At 39.8% G+C, this 16,960-nt stretch overlaps 2 protein-coding genes across 2 annotated transcripts in view; both read left to right on the top strand.

Annotated features, from left to right (window-relative positions):
- LOC132881434 (tripartite motif-containing protein 16-like) overlaps window positions 1-16,686 on the top strand; it is a 137,346-nt gene extending 120,660 nt beyond the window's left edge. Inside the window, exon 7 of the mRNA XM_060913889.1 lies at window positions 16,625-16,686. Coding sequence (XP_060769872.1) covers window positions 16,625-16,636 — 12 coding nt within the window. The 3' untranslated portion in view covers window positions 16,637-16,686. The remainder of the gene's footprint in view (window positions 1-16,624) is intronic.
- On the top strand, window positions 5,671-10,281 carry LOC132881427 (tripartite motif-containing protein 16-like). The gene is made up of 6 exons (XM_060913881.1): window positions 5,671-6,315; window positions 7,318-7,413; window positions 7,584-7,817; window positions 7,926-8,085; window positions 8,624-8,683; window positions 8,778-10,281. The coding sequence occupies exons 1-6, from the start codon at window positions 5,725-5,727 to the stop codon at window positions 9,308-9,310; spliced, it is 1,674 nt and encodes a 557-aa protein (XP_060769864.1). The 5' UTR covers window positions 5,671-5,724; the 3' UTR covers window positions 9,311-10,281.
- Window positions 16,687-16,960: the final 274 nt, after the last annotated feature.

The following is a 16,960-nucleotide window of genomic DNA, read 5'->3' on the forward strand; positions in this document are numbered from 1 at the left end:
GGGAAGACAGGACATGCTGTTCGAACTTGTCCAGAAAAGGTAGCAAGTGCGTCAAGCGGACACACTGATGTTAATCGCGATTCAGAAACCAGCGCTGGTGCTGAGGAACCCGGTGCAGAAGCGCAACCCTCTGCTGCTGAGCAAGGTGGCCCAGTTGCGCCGGCTCCATTAGGAGCAGAGGGAGAGGAGAGGAATTTTGGGGCTCAGGATAGTAGTGATAATTTGAGTGAAAATGTTAGCAAACGTTCTGAGAATACGATTGTGGAAAAAAACGATACTAGTAACATGTTAGATGAGACTGAAAACAAAGAAGCGATTAATTCGCAGGCTGAAATGCCAATGAGTCAAGAGGAACTAGATGCTGATCAGGCTCCTTTTAAGAAACCTGAGAGAAACAGAAAGATGAGTCTGAAACAGAAACCTGCAAAAAAAAAAAAAATCAGGAAGGGGAAAGAGTCCGAGTCTTGCAGATGATTGTGAGAGTGATTCAGGTGCTTCTGTCTGCTCACAAAAAAGTGCACCTGCCTCTGAGTTAATCAGTTGGACTGTTGGTTATGATGTTAGTGTAACCCTTGTTACGATGTAATAACAGAGCACAGGTAAGTAATAGTAAATGCTAATAGATGGACCAGTAATAGAAGACTATGAGCTTGTGAGAGCCTTTGTTGTTGAGTAATCAAAAGACACAGGCAACAGTGGTTTGAGGTTTTTTTTGTGTGTGGCCACTTGTTATTAATAACCAATAACACAATAAAAATACAACAGTTTGTTGCAAGGCATTCAATGAAAAATAACAACTAAAATAATAAAGCCGGCAAAATAAAACCCTCTGTCCCAAAGTTAGCGTTGGGGCCCTTTTTCTTCAGATCCGTGTCAAGTGTATCAGTGTATGTGTATTCTGTCCTACCACACAGTCCGTGAGGAAGGGGGAATGAAGGAATCCTTCACCACTCTCAGTTCAATATCGGTGGTTTCGATGTGGCTCGCCACCCAGCTCACACTGGGTATCTATGGATCATGGACTCTAGAAACAATCTCTCTGGATCTCTGGAAACCTCACACGAACCCAGCTGGAAACTCCCCGATAGACGGTGGACCGTGGCTGGGACCTCATCAAATTAAGTCACAGAGAAAAACCTGACCTACAGAGAGGTCAAAGCAGATCCAAATAGCATGTTGATTACCACCAATCAATAATACTCATTTGCATTAACCGGTTTAAATCATGCTCTCAAAAGGTTTAGTTGTACAACAAAAATCAAATCTCTCTTTAGTTCAAGAGTTCAAGTATTAATTTGTAGTTGCGAAACTATAAATACATTCAAAGTGCTTTTTTTAAATTATATTCAAGTACTGTAGTTACATTAATAACTGTTTCAAGAGCTGAAATAGTTTTAGTTACATTAGTAACAAAGAAAATATTTTTCAAAATTAAAAAAATATTGTATAGTACCCTTTAATTTGGTAGAAAACTGCATTAAATTCAGAAACCCCATGGTAGCTAGAGGCATTAAGGCCTAACGTGCTTAACTGTCTCTCCTTGCACCGGTAACAATGAGAAACTGCACTAAATATTTACCTCTTTAAGTACCGCAAGCACACACATCAGGGTTGTTTTACAATCAGGGTACGCAAGCTAAAAAAATCACATTTAACACTTATCTTCAATATCAAAAGGCTTGACTAAATAAACTTGGTTGTTTATTGTAGCCCTGTGATAGCTCTATTTACCATGCAAAAAAATTTGGTGATAACGTTATTTTTGGTGAATGGATGGCAATATATGTCATATTTAGCAAAATTACTCGTGTCATTTAGAAAAAGTGCTTTTTTGACCATAGGTAGCTCCAAAAGGGATGCACTTAAATCATTCTTTATACCATAAAACAAATATTTGGTTCCATATCATTGGAAACATAGTTAAGTTTTAATGTTGAATGCCAGTAAGTTTTCAGACTATTTTGATCAAATTAGTATGTAATTATGTCAAAAAAAAAGTCCTCTCTGAGAAAGCTAATTTTTCAATATAAAATAACATATCTAAAATGATTATTTTCATCCTAAAACGTGGTCAAGATATTGGGACATAAATATTAGAAACAAATAACACAAAGCTTACAGCCTTATATTTAAAAGCACTATGGAAGTAGTGGATTCTGAATTGTCAAAAAAATGTCCTTTCCGAGAATCACTTCATTTGTTTCTCCCAGCCCTGCTTAAAGCTACACTTAATCTTCTTTATCTTATAACAGATTACACAAAACTACCATACACACATGTCAAAAAATTACCTGAAATCTGTTCTTTAACTTGTCCTTCACTTAAAAACTGCTACAAGAACCAATTTGAATCAATTTGAATTTTGGACCCCTGTGACACAAACTTTGTACCCTGATTATAAAACAACCCATCAAGCAGTCTCACCAGTATCTTATTTTTTTTTCAACATATGCAATGAACAACAGCTTAGAAAAATATCCCTTAGGCCCTGTCCACACGGCAACGGATTCAGGTGAATCTGATAAAATTGTTTATCGTTTCGGCCTGGCGTCCACATGGCACCGGCGTTTTGGGTGCCCCAAAACGAAATCTTTTGAGAACGGGTTCCAGAGTGGAAAAATCTGGCAACGGCGCCGTTGCGAAGTCGTCTGGATGAGTGGAACGGATTTGTTTACGATGACATCATAACCACATGACTGTGAGTGCTTCACGCCGGGTAGAAGTGTAATGAACTCGATGCGAGTTGTCAACAAATAAAAAGGAAAAAAGGGAAAAAAGGAGCGATCTCACCTCTTCAGATGTTGGTTTAAGTCTGACAATACATTCCTCAAAAAGGGTGTAGAAGAACAAAGTAATCCATAAATGTGTAGCATTCAATTTATTCCAGACCATTAAAGAATTCTGGAGGATATCAGAATGTTGGCGGCTTCCATCTATCCCCATTCATTCCTCTCTCTCTCCATCTACCCCCATTCATTCCTCTTTCCGCGTCTCCATTCAAAAAACGAGCAGAAGGTGAGTGCGTGTGACAGTGACAGGGTGAGTGACACAGAAGAAGCTAGGCTCATGCTCGCCCTGAATTTCTCTTAAAGTGAAGGCAGAAGAACGTTCAGCGCCTGGCCAGGCTTTGTATGTATTAATTTACATAGACGTTTTAATATGAAATATAAATAAGTGTATTAGACAATAGATACTATTTTACGCTACTGATTAATAATCAAAACTTTATGTGGCTGATGCTACAGAAGAAGGGGTTTATGCGCATGCGTAAACCCCTTCTTCTATTGTTCTGGTGTCTCCGACGGGACCGTCTTACAGCACACCTAGAGGTGTGGCATGTGTATTGCATCGTTTTCAGCAAGCGTTGCGTTGCCATATGTACCTGAAATTTTAGTGATCCGTTGCCCATGTGGACGCGATATTTAAAAAAAAAAAATCTCGTTGCCGTTGTCGTGTGGATGTAGCCTTAGTAAATAACAATAAACAACACTGAAATGATTATTTAGATGTGACACCAACAAGCTAAGTTGCTAAGTTCAGGTCAATGGCCCATTAGCATCACAGCTGCACCGATTAACAACTTTCAGATGCTTTACAATCAACCAAACAAGTTAAAGAGTGTTTTTTTTCTTTCACTCACTGAGAGATCAATTTAGGAACGAGCGTTCCAGCAATTACCCTCGCCCGGTCGACAGAAATCATCCGGTCTCACACTGCTCAATAAAGTTTAAATATTAACAATATACCGGTCAACCAGTGTTTAACATCATAAAGAATTATTCCAACTCAGTTTAAAACATTATTTTCAGGTCATACCCCGTGGATGAAAACAGGTTTTATCTGCGTTTGGATCAGACAGCGCACGAGGCAGCAACCGTAAACATGACCGCAAAACAGGAAGCGACGACCGGACGTAACCTACGAGGTTGATCACCTGGGACGCACGAGGTGCACTAATTGGCTATTTGGGAAGCTCGTTCTACATAGCCTTCTGCAGCAACTCTTTTTTTTCCCTCTCTATTTCTCCTTTTCTCCATTTTAAACACTTTTCAATAGTTTTTAGTGCATATAATCAATTTCAATGAATTATTTGTAAAACATCTATTTATTTCAAAATAAAATGAATTGCTTTTAGAATTTTAATGACTGCTCAATGACTTTCAATGAATTTTTTTTTTCACAAATAAAATGGATTATTTTAAGGGGATAGTCTTAACAAAATTATGTCACTTTACAGCCTGGGCTACACCTGCCTGAGAAACCGTCATGCTGATGTGACAAATATAGCCACATGGGTTTGGGAGTACTTCAGAAAACCATTATCACTTAAGACAGTCCGCCATTGTATCCAGAAATGCAACTTGAAACTGTATTACTCAAGGAGGAAGCTATTCATCAATTCTATACAGAAACACTGCTGATTGTCTCTGGGCCGGAACTCATATCAGATGGACTGAAAGACAGCAGAAACATGTCCTGTGGTCAGATGAGTCCACATTTCAGCTTGCTTTCTGTCGAGTTCTCAGTGCCAAAGGTGAACACGACCATTCAGTTCGTTATCAGAGAAAGGTGCAAAGCTAGCATCTGTGATGGTATGGGGGGGCATAAGTGCCCACCGCATGGGTGAGTTGCATGTGTGTGAAGGTACCATTGATATATTGGGGCATATAATGGGATTTTAGAGACACATGTTCATCAAGGCGATGTCTTTTCTCAGGAAGTCCATGCTTATATGCCAGGCCTCATTCTGCATGGGCTACAACAGCATGGCTTCGGAGACACAGCGTGCGTGTGCTTAACTGGCCTGCTGCCAGTCCAGATCTGACTCCGATTGAGAATGTATGGCGCATCATGAAGAGGAGAATCAGACAACAGTAACTAAGGACTGTTGAGCAGCTGAAGTCTTGTATCAAGCAAGAATGGACAATAATTCCAATTGCAAAACTGCAACAATTAGTGTCCTCAGATCCCATATGATAAAAAAGTGTCATTAAAAGTAAAGGTGAGGTAACACAGCGGTAATAAAGCCTCTGTCCCAACTTTTATTGAGTGTGTTTCAGCCATCAAATTCTAACTTTGTTTATAGTTACAAAACATAATTAAGTTTGTCAGTAAAAATATTTACTTTGTACTTTTGTCAGTGAAATGAAGGTTTATGTGAATTAATAAATGAGAGATTTTTGTTTTTATTGCATTTTGGAAAATATCCCAATTTTTCTGGAAATGGGGTTAGTACATGTATGAGACTTCTTCACAGTGCTGTAGCTGTCATCACATTAAACACAATTTGTGAATTTTACTTTATGTACTTTATTACAAAAGCTGCAATTGTAAATTTTTGAAAATGGATCAAATAAAAAATGGATGTAATTGAGGATGTACTTTTATATCCAGGTCATTTAGTTTGATTGTTAATAGATGGCTTGGAAAATGTTTTTGAGTTTTGCAGAGAGTAGTGTACAAGTGTACACATATATACACAGCTTAGAATGTTATATTGTGCAGTTTGGAGGTTTTTATTTTTCCTCAGAAAAAAACTGTATCCAAGAAATGGTTAACAGAGGAGTGTTCATGAACTCTGTCTTTGTGCTCCTCCTCCTCCCTCCCTCTCTCTCTCTCTCTCTCTCACTGACACAGAAAACAAGGAAATGACTTCGCATTTCAGAGGAAACGAAACTTAGAGTCTCTCTCTCTCTCTCTCCCTCAGTGTGTGAGTTCAGGAAAATGGCCGAAGCCAGTATTTCAGTAGATCAGGACCAGTTCCTCTGTTCAGTGTGTCTGGATCTACTGAAGGATCCAGTGACGATCCCCTGTGGTCACAGTTTCTGTAAGGTGTGTATTAATGACTGCTGGGATCAGGATGAGAAGAGTGGAGTTTATTGCTGTCCTCAGTGCAGAGACACTTTCACTCCAAGGCCTGTTCTACGCAGAAACAACATGCTGTCTGAAGTGGTGGAGAAACTGAAGAAGACTGAAGTCCAAGCTGCTTCTCCTGCTCACTGTTACGCTGGACCTGGAGATGTGGAGTGTGATTTCTGCACTGGGAGAAAACACAAAGCTGTCAAGTCCTGTCTGGTGTGTGTGGCTTCCCTTTGTAAAACTCACTTAAAACCTCATCTTGAAATTCCTGCTTTGAAAAAGCACAAGTTAGTCGAAGCTTATGGAAATCTACAAGAGATGATCTGCTCTCAGCATGATAAAGTGCTGGAGATCTACTGTCGTACTGACCAAAACTTCATCTGTTATCTGTGTACGATGCATGAACACAGAGGTCATGACACAGTCGCAGCTGCAGCGGAAAGAACTGAAAAACAGGTGAGAACGTTTTAGAGACATTTTTCGAACCAATTCATCCTAATTTTTCTCGTGTCTACAATCAGCTGTTTTAACCTGGTTACAAATTAATCAAACGTTTAAAAATTTTACATTTGTGTGTTCATCAGAAAGATTTGTCAATGTACTAAAAGATCATTAAAGTGGAATATAACATCATTAAGAGAATGTTTAATGTATTGTTGCTCAGAGGGCAAATCTTGGGTGTGGCACCATCATACAGACTTTTGCAGCTTTAGCATGTGCACACAAGTCACAACTATTAAACACACACACACACACACACACACACACACACACACACAGTACACACTCGCTGTACAGAACAGCTCGAGACACTGCTGTGTAAAATGTGATAAATTCATTCATACTTAAACCTCCTGAATGATGCAGCAAAAAACATTCACCTTCCAGGCAGGAGATGATGAGTTTAAATCCCATCGATGCTCTATGCCAGCATAACTGGGCCAGATCTCATCTCATCTCATTATCTCTAGCCGCTTTATCCTGTTCTACAGGGTTGCAGGCAAGCTGGAGCCTATCCCAGCTGACTACGGGCGAGAGGCGGGGTACACCCTGGACAAGTCGCCAGGTCATCACAGGGCTGACACATAGACACAGACAACCATTCACACTCACATTCACACCTACGGTCAATTTAGAGTCACCAGTTAACCTAACCTGCATGTCTTTGGACTGTGGGGGAAACCGGAGCACCCGGAGGAAACCCACGCGGACACGGGGAGAACATGCAAACTCCACACAGAAAGGCCCTCGCCGACCATGGGGCTCGATCCCAGGACCTTCTTGCTGTAAGGCAACAGCGCTAACCACTACACCACCGTGCCGCCCCGGGCCAGATCTCTCCTCTGTCAATTAGAACAATATTATCCGTGTGGGTGTGAGCTCATGTATATAGAAGGAGCAGATGCAGGAGGAAGTGGAGGAAAAATAACAAACCTCTAAACAGCTAAATGTTCACAGAGTGAGTTAAAGGAGGAGCAGATGAAATCCCAGCAGAGAATCCAGGAGAAGCAGAAGAAGGTGCAGGAGCTGAAACAGGCTGTGAACACTATAAAGGTGAGCAGTGAGCAGAGACAGAGCTGCTCCTAGAAACACACACAACATGGACAACGAGTCATTTACAGTCCCAGTAAGAGAGGGAATGATAGATGAGCTTTAAATCTTGTGTGTGTGTGTGTGTGTGTGTGTGTGTGTGTGTGTGTGTGTGTGTGTGTGTGTCCTAACAGCTCAGTGCACAGACAGCAGTGGAGGACAGTGAGAGGATCTTTACTGAGCTGATCAGCTCCATGGAGAAAAAGCGCTGGGAGGTGACGGAGCTGATCAGAGATCAGGAGAAGGCTGAACTGAGTCGAGCTGAACGACTCCTGGAGCAACTGGAGCAGGAGATTGCTGATCTTCAGAGGAGAGTCACTGAGCTGGAGCAGCTTTCACACACACATGATCACATCCATTTCCTCCAGGTAACACACACACACACACACACACACACACACACACACCAGTCTGTATAATCCCATGAATATTTCTCCACCTTTCTCCTCCATGATGTTTTTTCTTTCTGTCTGTAGAGTTTCCAGTCTCTCTGTGTCTCTTCTGGACGTGAGGACTCACCCAGCATCACTGTCAATCAGCATCTCTCATTTGATGGAGTGAGGAAATCTCTCTCTGATCTGAAAAAGAGACTCGAGGAATTCTGCCAGGAGGAATTCATCAAAATCCCTGAACATGGTGAGAGAAATCGTCCTGCTGGGAAATCTTTACTTTCTCTGCAGCACAGTAAAGAGAGACATCAGATTTCCCCAAAACACACAGAAATGATTTCAGATGATGACGTGAACTTCCTGTTATTGCTGCTCTCGACTGGAAAGATGATTTTATACACTTACACTTTTTATTCAGGTCTTAATAGTGTCAAAGCTTCTGTTTTGTTTTCAGTGATTGTACTATTAATAAAGTATAGAGGACACACACACATTTATTCACACATTCCTCCAAAGACAGAGACAGAGAGAGTTCATAAGTCATATGAATAACATTTATTCGGTAGCCATTAGTTACCAAAGCAGCTCTCTGCTCGTGCTCATGTTATTAATCACGTTTATTTCTGTGTCGTTCAAAAATCTCATTTAAATCCCACACCTAGAGAATGTGTTTTCTAAAATAAAACGCTGATTAAACATCAGGCACAAATTGTATCACTTTAAACTGTTTCCGTCTTTTACAGAACCTGATTTTTCATCTCCATTGTGTTTCTGTGTCTCCACAGCTGCAGCAGTTCAGATGATTTTACCCTCAGAACCAAAGAGCAGAGAAGATTTTCTGCACTGTACGTGTAAAACACACACACACAGTGTCTCACTCTCCACATAAATCTATGCTGTGATTAATATCTAACATGTTCACATTTCTCATGTGTTTAGATTTCTGTGATCTGACTCTGGATCCCAACACAGTAAATTATCGCCTCATTCTGTCTGAGAAGAACAGAGTGGTGACGTACAGTGAGAGAAAGCAGCCGTACTCTGATCATCCAGAGAGATTTGAGTCCCACAGGCAGGTGTTGTGTAAGGAGAGAGTGTGTGGACGCTGTTACTGGGAGGTGGAGTGGAGCAGTGTGGGATATGTGGAAATATCAGTCTCATATAAAGACATCGGAAGGAAAGAACGGGGTAATGAGTGTGTGTTTGGAGGCAACAATCAGTCCTGGAGTCTGCAGTGTTCTTCTTCTTCTCTCTCTTTCTATCACAACAGCATTGCGACTGATCTCAGAGTTCCATCCCCCTCCAGAATAGGAGTGTATGTGGATCACAGTGCAGGAACTCTGTCCTTCTACAGCGTCTCTGACACGATGAAGCTCCTCCACAGAGTCCACACCACATTCACTCAGCCTCTATACGCTGGGTTCTGGCTGTATTCTCCTGGATCAACTGTGAGATTGTGTGATCCAAAATAAAATATTAAATGATTTGACGTTTTTAAAATTAAGATGAACAGCTTTACTTTTATATAGAGAGTTTAAGTCCAATAAAGATGGAACATGAGGAAAGTCTTTTACAGACCCTCCAGGATTTCGCGATGTTGCGATTTGCAACTTCAACGCAAATTCAACCAATCCCCACGAATTCAGGGCGGGGCTGCAATTATATCCAATCACCGCAACTTTCCCACAAATTTGACCAATCGTTGGCGTCGTCTTGAGGTGACGTCGACAAACTACCTTCCGCCTTACTTCCGTGTTTCCGTTCAAGAGAAGCAGCATGTGCGCAGTGTTGCCAGATTGTGCGTTTTTAAGTGCATTTTGGAGGGTTTTGAACATATTTTGGGCTGGAAAACGTCAGCAACACTGAAAGTGTGTTATGTTTACAGTGAAGGACTGGGTGCACTTTACATTATTTTTTTTTACTTAATACAAGAAATTAATGGATGCCAACATTTTTGCCTAAATGGTATTTTCCACTGTTTAGGCAGCTTCAGCATCATACTGTGAGATTCTGTTCAAATTGTTTCTTTCTTCTATGAAGCCTGAGCCATTTATTTTATTAGTTTATAATCATTGTTTAATTTAGTCTTCAGGAGAGACTGCCTGCACACAGTCAGGGGCGCCGCCAGAAATTTTGGGCCCCATGAAAGATTAGAATTTTGGGCCCCCCAACTTTGCACACCCTCGTCACAATTGCACTATTGTCATTATTTGACTTTTGATAGCCCATGGACCTTGAGTTTGTGACTTTGTTATTACATTTTATGTATTAACCTACCAGGGACTAGATGAAAATTGGTCAGTGACTAATTCTGGTGCATTTACAATCACAAATGAAAATTCAAGATTTTGCCACATGCCTTCTTGTGCTAGGACAATTGGTAGTGAAATGTGTGATGTGACTGCTAATAAATCATAGAAAAAGTTTTCTACCCAGTGTCAAACACTTGACTGGTGTCCGTTATTAGCAACACTTTAATCTAGCAAACTGTATATGGAGCTCGCTCATTAAAAACTTCAATCCTAAAGCATTTATGGGTTGTATTGCTGCTTACCTCTTTCTCCAAAGGGGGGTTCAGTGGTTTGGTAGGGCGGAGGTCCCCCTGAGGCTGAATCTGTGCATATTTAGGGCACCCCATTAGTTATGAAACTGGTTATTAGCACTAGTTATTAGCACCAGCATAACGTAATATTTCATCTTGTTTATCACACAAGTCAGTTCAGTTATTAAAATGGAAAAAAATGTCACTGTACAAACTGTAAAAGTGTTCTCTTGATAGGCTAATCCAACCACATTCATACTGTTCATTTACCATTCGCTAATATTTTGAACACACATGTGAGCGATTAGCTACCTTTCTTTGGGAAAAACTGAGTGACCAGTTGCCTGCCTCTCCGGTCCCTCTCAGCTTTCAGCTGCCTTTCTTTACGTTTTTGACAGCCACTCTTCATATTTAGCGATCATAGACTGTACGCACTCCACTGCTGGCTGGCTGGCTGCTGCACCGCAACACAGCAGCAAGTAGCGTCGCACTGATCAGCACACAGATTTAACGCATCGCGCTTCTACCAGAACTGGACCGTACCATTTCGCAAAAGGGGGAGGGTTAAATGACAATATGTTGAAGAACTCAAGAAATAGACAACCTTGTTCAATTAGCTCATTTTACCAGATGGAATATTGCATTGTTGTTATTTCAAAAGTCTTCTTAAAATCATTAAAAGCATATTATCAGCCCCTTAAAGGGCCCCATGGCAGTGCTGGGCCCCTAGAATTGTTCTAACCTCCCCCCCCCCCGGCGGCGCCAATGCACACAGTACTAGTATTAATAGTTTTTTTTTTTTCTTACATGAAAGCTGAGGCATTTATATTATATTTTAAGGTAACTTCATGTTGTGCTGTGAGGTTCTATGCACTTTAACTTTTGAACCAACAGCAGCATTTGGATAAGTAAAGCCTATTTTTCTGCATTTTTGTAGTCCTGGTAATCTTTTATATTGGTAAAGTTGTTTATAAGACCATTTCTCAGTGTCTTTGTTTTTTTTAATCAATAGTTTTTCAGTAATAACTTTAATATTTAACATATCACTCAATTTTAATAACAAAAAGAGAAAATCGCAACTTTCACTTCCTCCCGCAATGTCATCGCAACAAAAACCTAAAAAACACCGCAACTTTCATCGCAATTTTTTGTAAAACCCCCCGCAACATCAGACATTTTAGCCCGCAACAATCACAAAAAAGGCCCGCGAAATCCTGGGGGGAATGCTTTTAGATTTTCTAATATTTATTTATAATATGAGATCTTCATTTCTCTGTCTTTTAGGAGATTTAATATTATAATTGTGACCATTATATAAAAATAATTATCAGAACTTTAAAAAAAAAAAATCTGCATTATCATAAACAACTGCCATAATTGCTGGCACGTTATTTTTTAAATATTCAAATTAAATTTTCCAGCTTTACAGTTTTATTAATATTAGATTAATGATCATTGTATCACTTCCACAAACTTATCATATTGTAGTCTCAGAGGAAATGAAAATGAATCGCAGTAATGTGTTGTTCTTCTGTCTGTATCTCATTATATTATCTGTCTACTGTCTGCCTCAATTATAGCAATACATCAAGTGTATAATATTATTCAGTTATTAATATTTCCTCAAATATTTTTCTCAGTGAATTTAGGTTTTTTTTTCTTTCTATAAATCACCAGGGTTGATAATGTACGTAGCTAACAAGCTAAGAATTCAGGGAAAGTTAGCATAACAGCTATCAGATTAGCATCGTGAAAGGATTTTCTGTTTTGTTAAGTTCACTAATTATTAATCTTCCACATGAATCATTAAGTCTGTCCTTGTCCTGTATATTCAGTCACAATTTCCTGTAAACATCTCATCTCATCTCATTATCTCTAGCCGCTTTATCCTGTTCTACAGGGTCGCAGGCAAGCTGGAGCCTATCCCAGCTGACTACGGGCGAAAGGCGGGGTACACCCTGGACAAGTTGCCAGGTCATCACAGGGCTGACACATAGACACAGACAACCATTCACACTCACATTCACACCTACGGTCAATTTAGAGTCACCAGTTAACCTAACCTGCATGTCTTTGGACTGTGGGGGAAACCGGAGCACCCGGAGGAAACCCACGCGGACACGGGGAGAACATGCAAACTCCGCACAGAAAGGCCCTCGCCAGCCCTGGGGCTCGAACCCAGGACCTTCTTGCTGTGAGGCGACAGCGCTAACCACTACACCACCGTGCCGCCCCCCTGTAAACATCTTTTGATGAAATCTGTAAATCTGTTGTTGGAGGACTGGAATATATTTAAATGTGTTAAATCCATATGTAATGTCTATTTTAGTGTAATTGTTTGTTTTTCTATGACTATTGGACTAAGCTTTGCCTTCATGAACACCATTTCCTTGTAATTGTCGTTAAATAAAAGCAGTAAATAGGATGTTAATATGACACTGTCATGGATGTTTAGATGAAGTCTGTGTGGCGAGCGACCCCACCGCAGAACATTACTGCTCTGGAAACTAACAGAAAACACAACCATATCAACCGAGATAAAGGAGCTGGTCCCCAATATCGTATTGGATATATGCAGGGTGCGATTTGTTAAAAAAACAGAAGGGGGGATTTTTTTTTTTAAATTATGAAACGTCACAAAATTAAGGTAACAATAGGCTAACAGCTCAATAACATCCGATGATATAAAATCAATAACACTAAATGAAAACGAACACTAAACCAGAGATAGTAAATTCATCTTCCTATCTCTCTGACTAAATACACGAACACTAACACACAACAAAGTTCGCATTGCTTGTCGCGTTGCTGTGATGTTTCTCTCCCTCCGGATTAAATGGACAGTGACTCGAAAATCACTAAAATACATGAATACTAAATGAACAGTTTGCTCTGATGGCGCAGTTCACATTGTGCCCAGCTTTCCAATTTAAACTGTTTTTTTCTCATCCTTATACTTCTTGTTTCATGGACTGTAACGGATTTGCTTATTTAGTAATTTTAATACAGAATTTACTTTGAAATTATAATCAGACACTCCAACGTCCACCCTAAAAAAAAAATCGGCCGTGAAAAAGGCAGCATCCGCCAAAAGGCGTGCTGTTTGCATCCCTGCATAGAACGCAAAGATATTGTTATTATCTACAATGTATCTATTTGCTGGGGACGTTCGTGAACATCAAAGCTGCCACTTCGGGTCATTTTGAAAGTGAGTGCAATGCAGACCATAGAAAACTGTGTCACAACATGCCTGTCATGTCAACGTTTTTTTTTGGTTTGTTTGTTTCATTGACGGGGTTGTCCCCGAGGATTTTTTTTCAGCAGAGATAAAAACCAGAGGGGGGGATGATCCCCACCATCCCACCCAGCAAATCGCACCCAGGATATATGACTGCTAAAAGCATGACGGATCACTCCTGAGTCCAAAACTATCCTGCTACATTGGAGCATGGAACGTACAAACAATGTACGAAACAGGAAAAGCTGCACAGGTGGAAAGAGAGATGTCAAGATATAACATGGACATTCTTGGAATCAGCGAATGCAGATGGACAGGCAATGGTACAGTAACAATATCCCTGGGTACAACCATCTTACCCTCATTAAGGGAGGATAACATACACCGCGATGGAGTGGCACTAATGCTGATTGGGACATCAAAAATGAGCATGCTGGAATGGAAGCCCGTAAAGGAAAGAATCATTATCGCCAGATTTAATTCAAAACGACATTAAGATAACAGTGATAGTCAGCTACACACCAACAAATGAAGCAGAGAATGAGGACAAGGATATTTTTTACCAACAGTTCCAAAAAGAAATTGACCATACCCCATTGCATGATATACTTATTATCATAGGTGATCTTTATGCTAAAGTTGGAGAAAGTAATGAAGGAAGGGTAAAAACTATAGGAACACATGGCAGCGGGGAGATGAATGAAAATGGAGAACGCTTAGCTGATTTTTGCAGTCTAAACAATTTAATGATAGAGGAACCATCTTCCCTCACCATAGGATACATAAGGTAACATGGGAGTCACCAAATGGAAGGGATAAAAACCAAATTCATCATATCGCCAGCAATGGATGTTGGAGGCACTCATTACAGAATGTTATTGTTAGGAGAGGTGCTGATGTGGGCAGTGACCACCATCTGGTTTGTGTTAATATAAGACAACATTTTAGGAAAGCACCTTCCAAGGCAAAGCTTCCCAGGAGGCATCGGTACGACGCTGCAAGACTTAAAGCTTCTGAAATAGCTAAGAGATTTGGCATAACTCGAAGGAACAGGTTCTCAGTGACATCGGTAATGGAAAGGAAATGAATGTAGAGACCATCTGGGAAGCTGGAAAAGAAAGTTGCCAGGATGCATGTGAGAACATCATCCCTCATCAAAGAAGAAAAGAAAAGACCTGGATATCAACAGAGACATGTGGAATTTGATTGCCAAAAGAAGACGACTGAAAGAAAGGAAAAGGAGTCTGAAATCAGAGAGGCCGATGGGGAAGTACGCATCTGAATATTCTGAAGTACACAAGGAAGTCACTTTTTACGCCACAAAAATGAATATCTCTTATCGGCATGCATTATTCTGTTCATGAAGGGTGCCATTAATTCTGGAGTTTTGTATTAAAGCAGGAAACAAATATGAACAACAGGACAAAACTGCAGTGTGTGTTCAGGGTATAAAGAATCAACGAGAGTCACAATAACACACGATAACCTGAAGGAGTGAAAAACATGTGAGACTGAAGAAATAATGTTGATTAATAATATTATATCAGCACAAGTGACTCAGGGGAAATGAACTGCACCTCCTCCGGTTGATGTTTCCATGTAGAAAGTGTTCACAGCCTGTTTCAGCTCCTCCTTTAGCTCACTGTGTGAACAAATAACATCCATGTCACTGTTTCTGCCTTTATGAGATCAGGAGCTCAGTGGGTGAATATTAACTGCAGATGAAAGGGTTAAAGGTCACTCGGGTTCTGCAGAGCTTTAACGCTGACTGCGTTGCTCTTTTATTCAACTGTAAATAATGAATATAGAAGTTAATAGTGTGGACTGATTTGTCTTTAATCATCAACAACAACAAAACTTATTTATTCTGGTTTCTGTGTGAGTGTCATGTGACCAGACTTTTTCTCGTCTGAAAGCATCATCACTCGAGTAAATTCAGTATCAGTGCCGGTATAATATCTGTGTAAATATTGGAGTCATGATTGATGAATATCAAACGCAGGATTAAAATGAACTCGACTCCAACTCCACTCTATCCAAAGTAATATTACAGAGGAAACTCCAGGTCATTTTTAACTCGCTATATAGTTTAACGGGATAGTTCTGTATTTTCACGGCCCCAAATTAAAGGAACTTAATGTTAGCTATACATAGAATTGTGTAGGAATTAAATCTAATTTTTACAATATTCTTACAAAAAAAGCCAACTTCAGATATATTTCCTCCTTAAATAATGTTTCCTCGCAGTCTTATTGTCAGAAGGCCAAAGGTCTTTCCACATCCAGCGCGACAAGAATAAACAACACAAAAGTGTGACAAAACTGTTGTTGAATTTAACGCAACATTAATATTGACATTAAATGTGACGCAATTATGTGAACATTTCCCAAAAACAATCATGTGACGATGGAGACGTTGAGTGATGATGAGCTGGTGCTCATTCTTTTACAAAAGAAAAAAATGGTGAGCATTGTATCCTGAGATGTAGATGAGAACGTCTGACTGCTTGTTTGAGGAGATCCTGAGACTGACATCAAGCTTCACCACATCACAAAGTACGCTACGGACCATGGACTGAACACCCACCGTTTTCATTGCCGAACTCATCTTGGGTTTTTTTTGGGTTTTTCCCAGATGTTGTCTTTAAAGTCGTTTTCTTCATCATTTTTGTTGCCCTTGTCAAACAGCACTGGGTTTTGAGACACAAACTGAATGAGACACTTCGCCAAGCCTGTAGCAGTGTGACGATGCTTCCACAACCTGCGCCCTGATTGGCTGAATGCGCTCCTTTTGCTGATTAAATAATAGAAAACTTGAACCTGCTGCGAAAAAAATAGAAGTCACTTTTTCACACGCAAAAGTTCACCTTTGATGTGAACGTGTTCGTTTATGTGATAGTTGTTTGAAAAAAATTGTCCACAGAGTCCACACCACATTCACTCAGCCTCTACACGCTGGGTTCAGGCTGGTTTCTTCGAGATCAACTGTGAGATTGTGTGATCCAAAATAAAATATTAATGATGTGATGTTTTTAAAATTAAAATGAACAGGTTTACTTTTATATATCTAGATTAAGTCCAATAAAGATGTAATATGAGTCATTTCTGTAGGAGATTTAATATTATAAATGTGACTATTATATAAAAATATAGATCAGAACATTATTTTTAAAAACATCTGCATTATCGTAAACAACTGCTATCACTGTTGTCTAATTTTTTAATTTTCACAGATAATTTTACAGCTTTACAGTTTTTATTAATATTAGATTGATGATCATTGTATCACTTCCACAAACTTATCATATTGTGATCTCAGAGGAAATGAAAATGAATCGCAGTA

The sequence above is a fragment of the Neoarius graeffei genome, chromosome 2, assembly GCF_027579695.1.
Source record: "Neoarius graeffei isolate fNeoGra1 chromosome 2, fNeoGra1.pri, whole genome shotgun sequence".
NCBI lineage: Eukaryota > Metazoa > Chordata > Actinopteri > Siluriformes > Ariidae > Neoarius > Neoarius graeffei.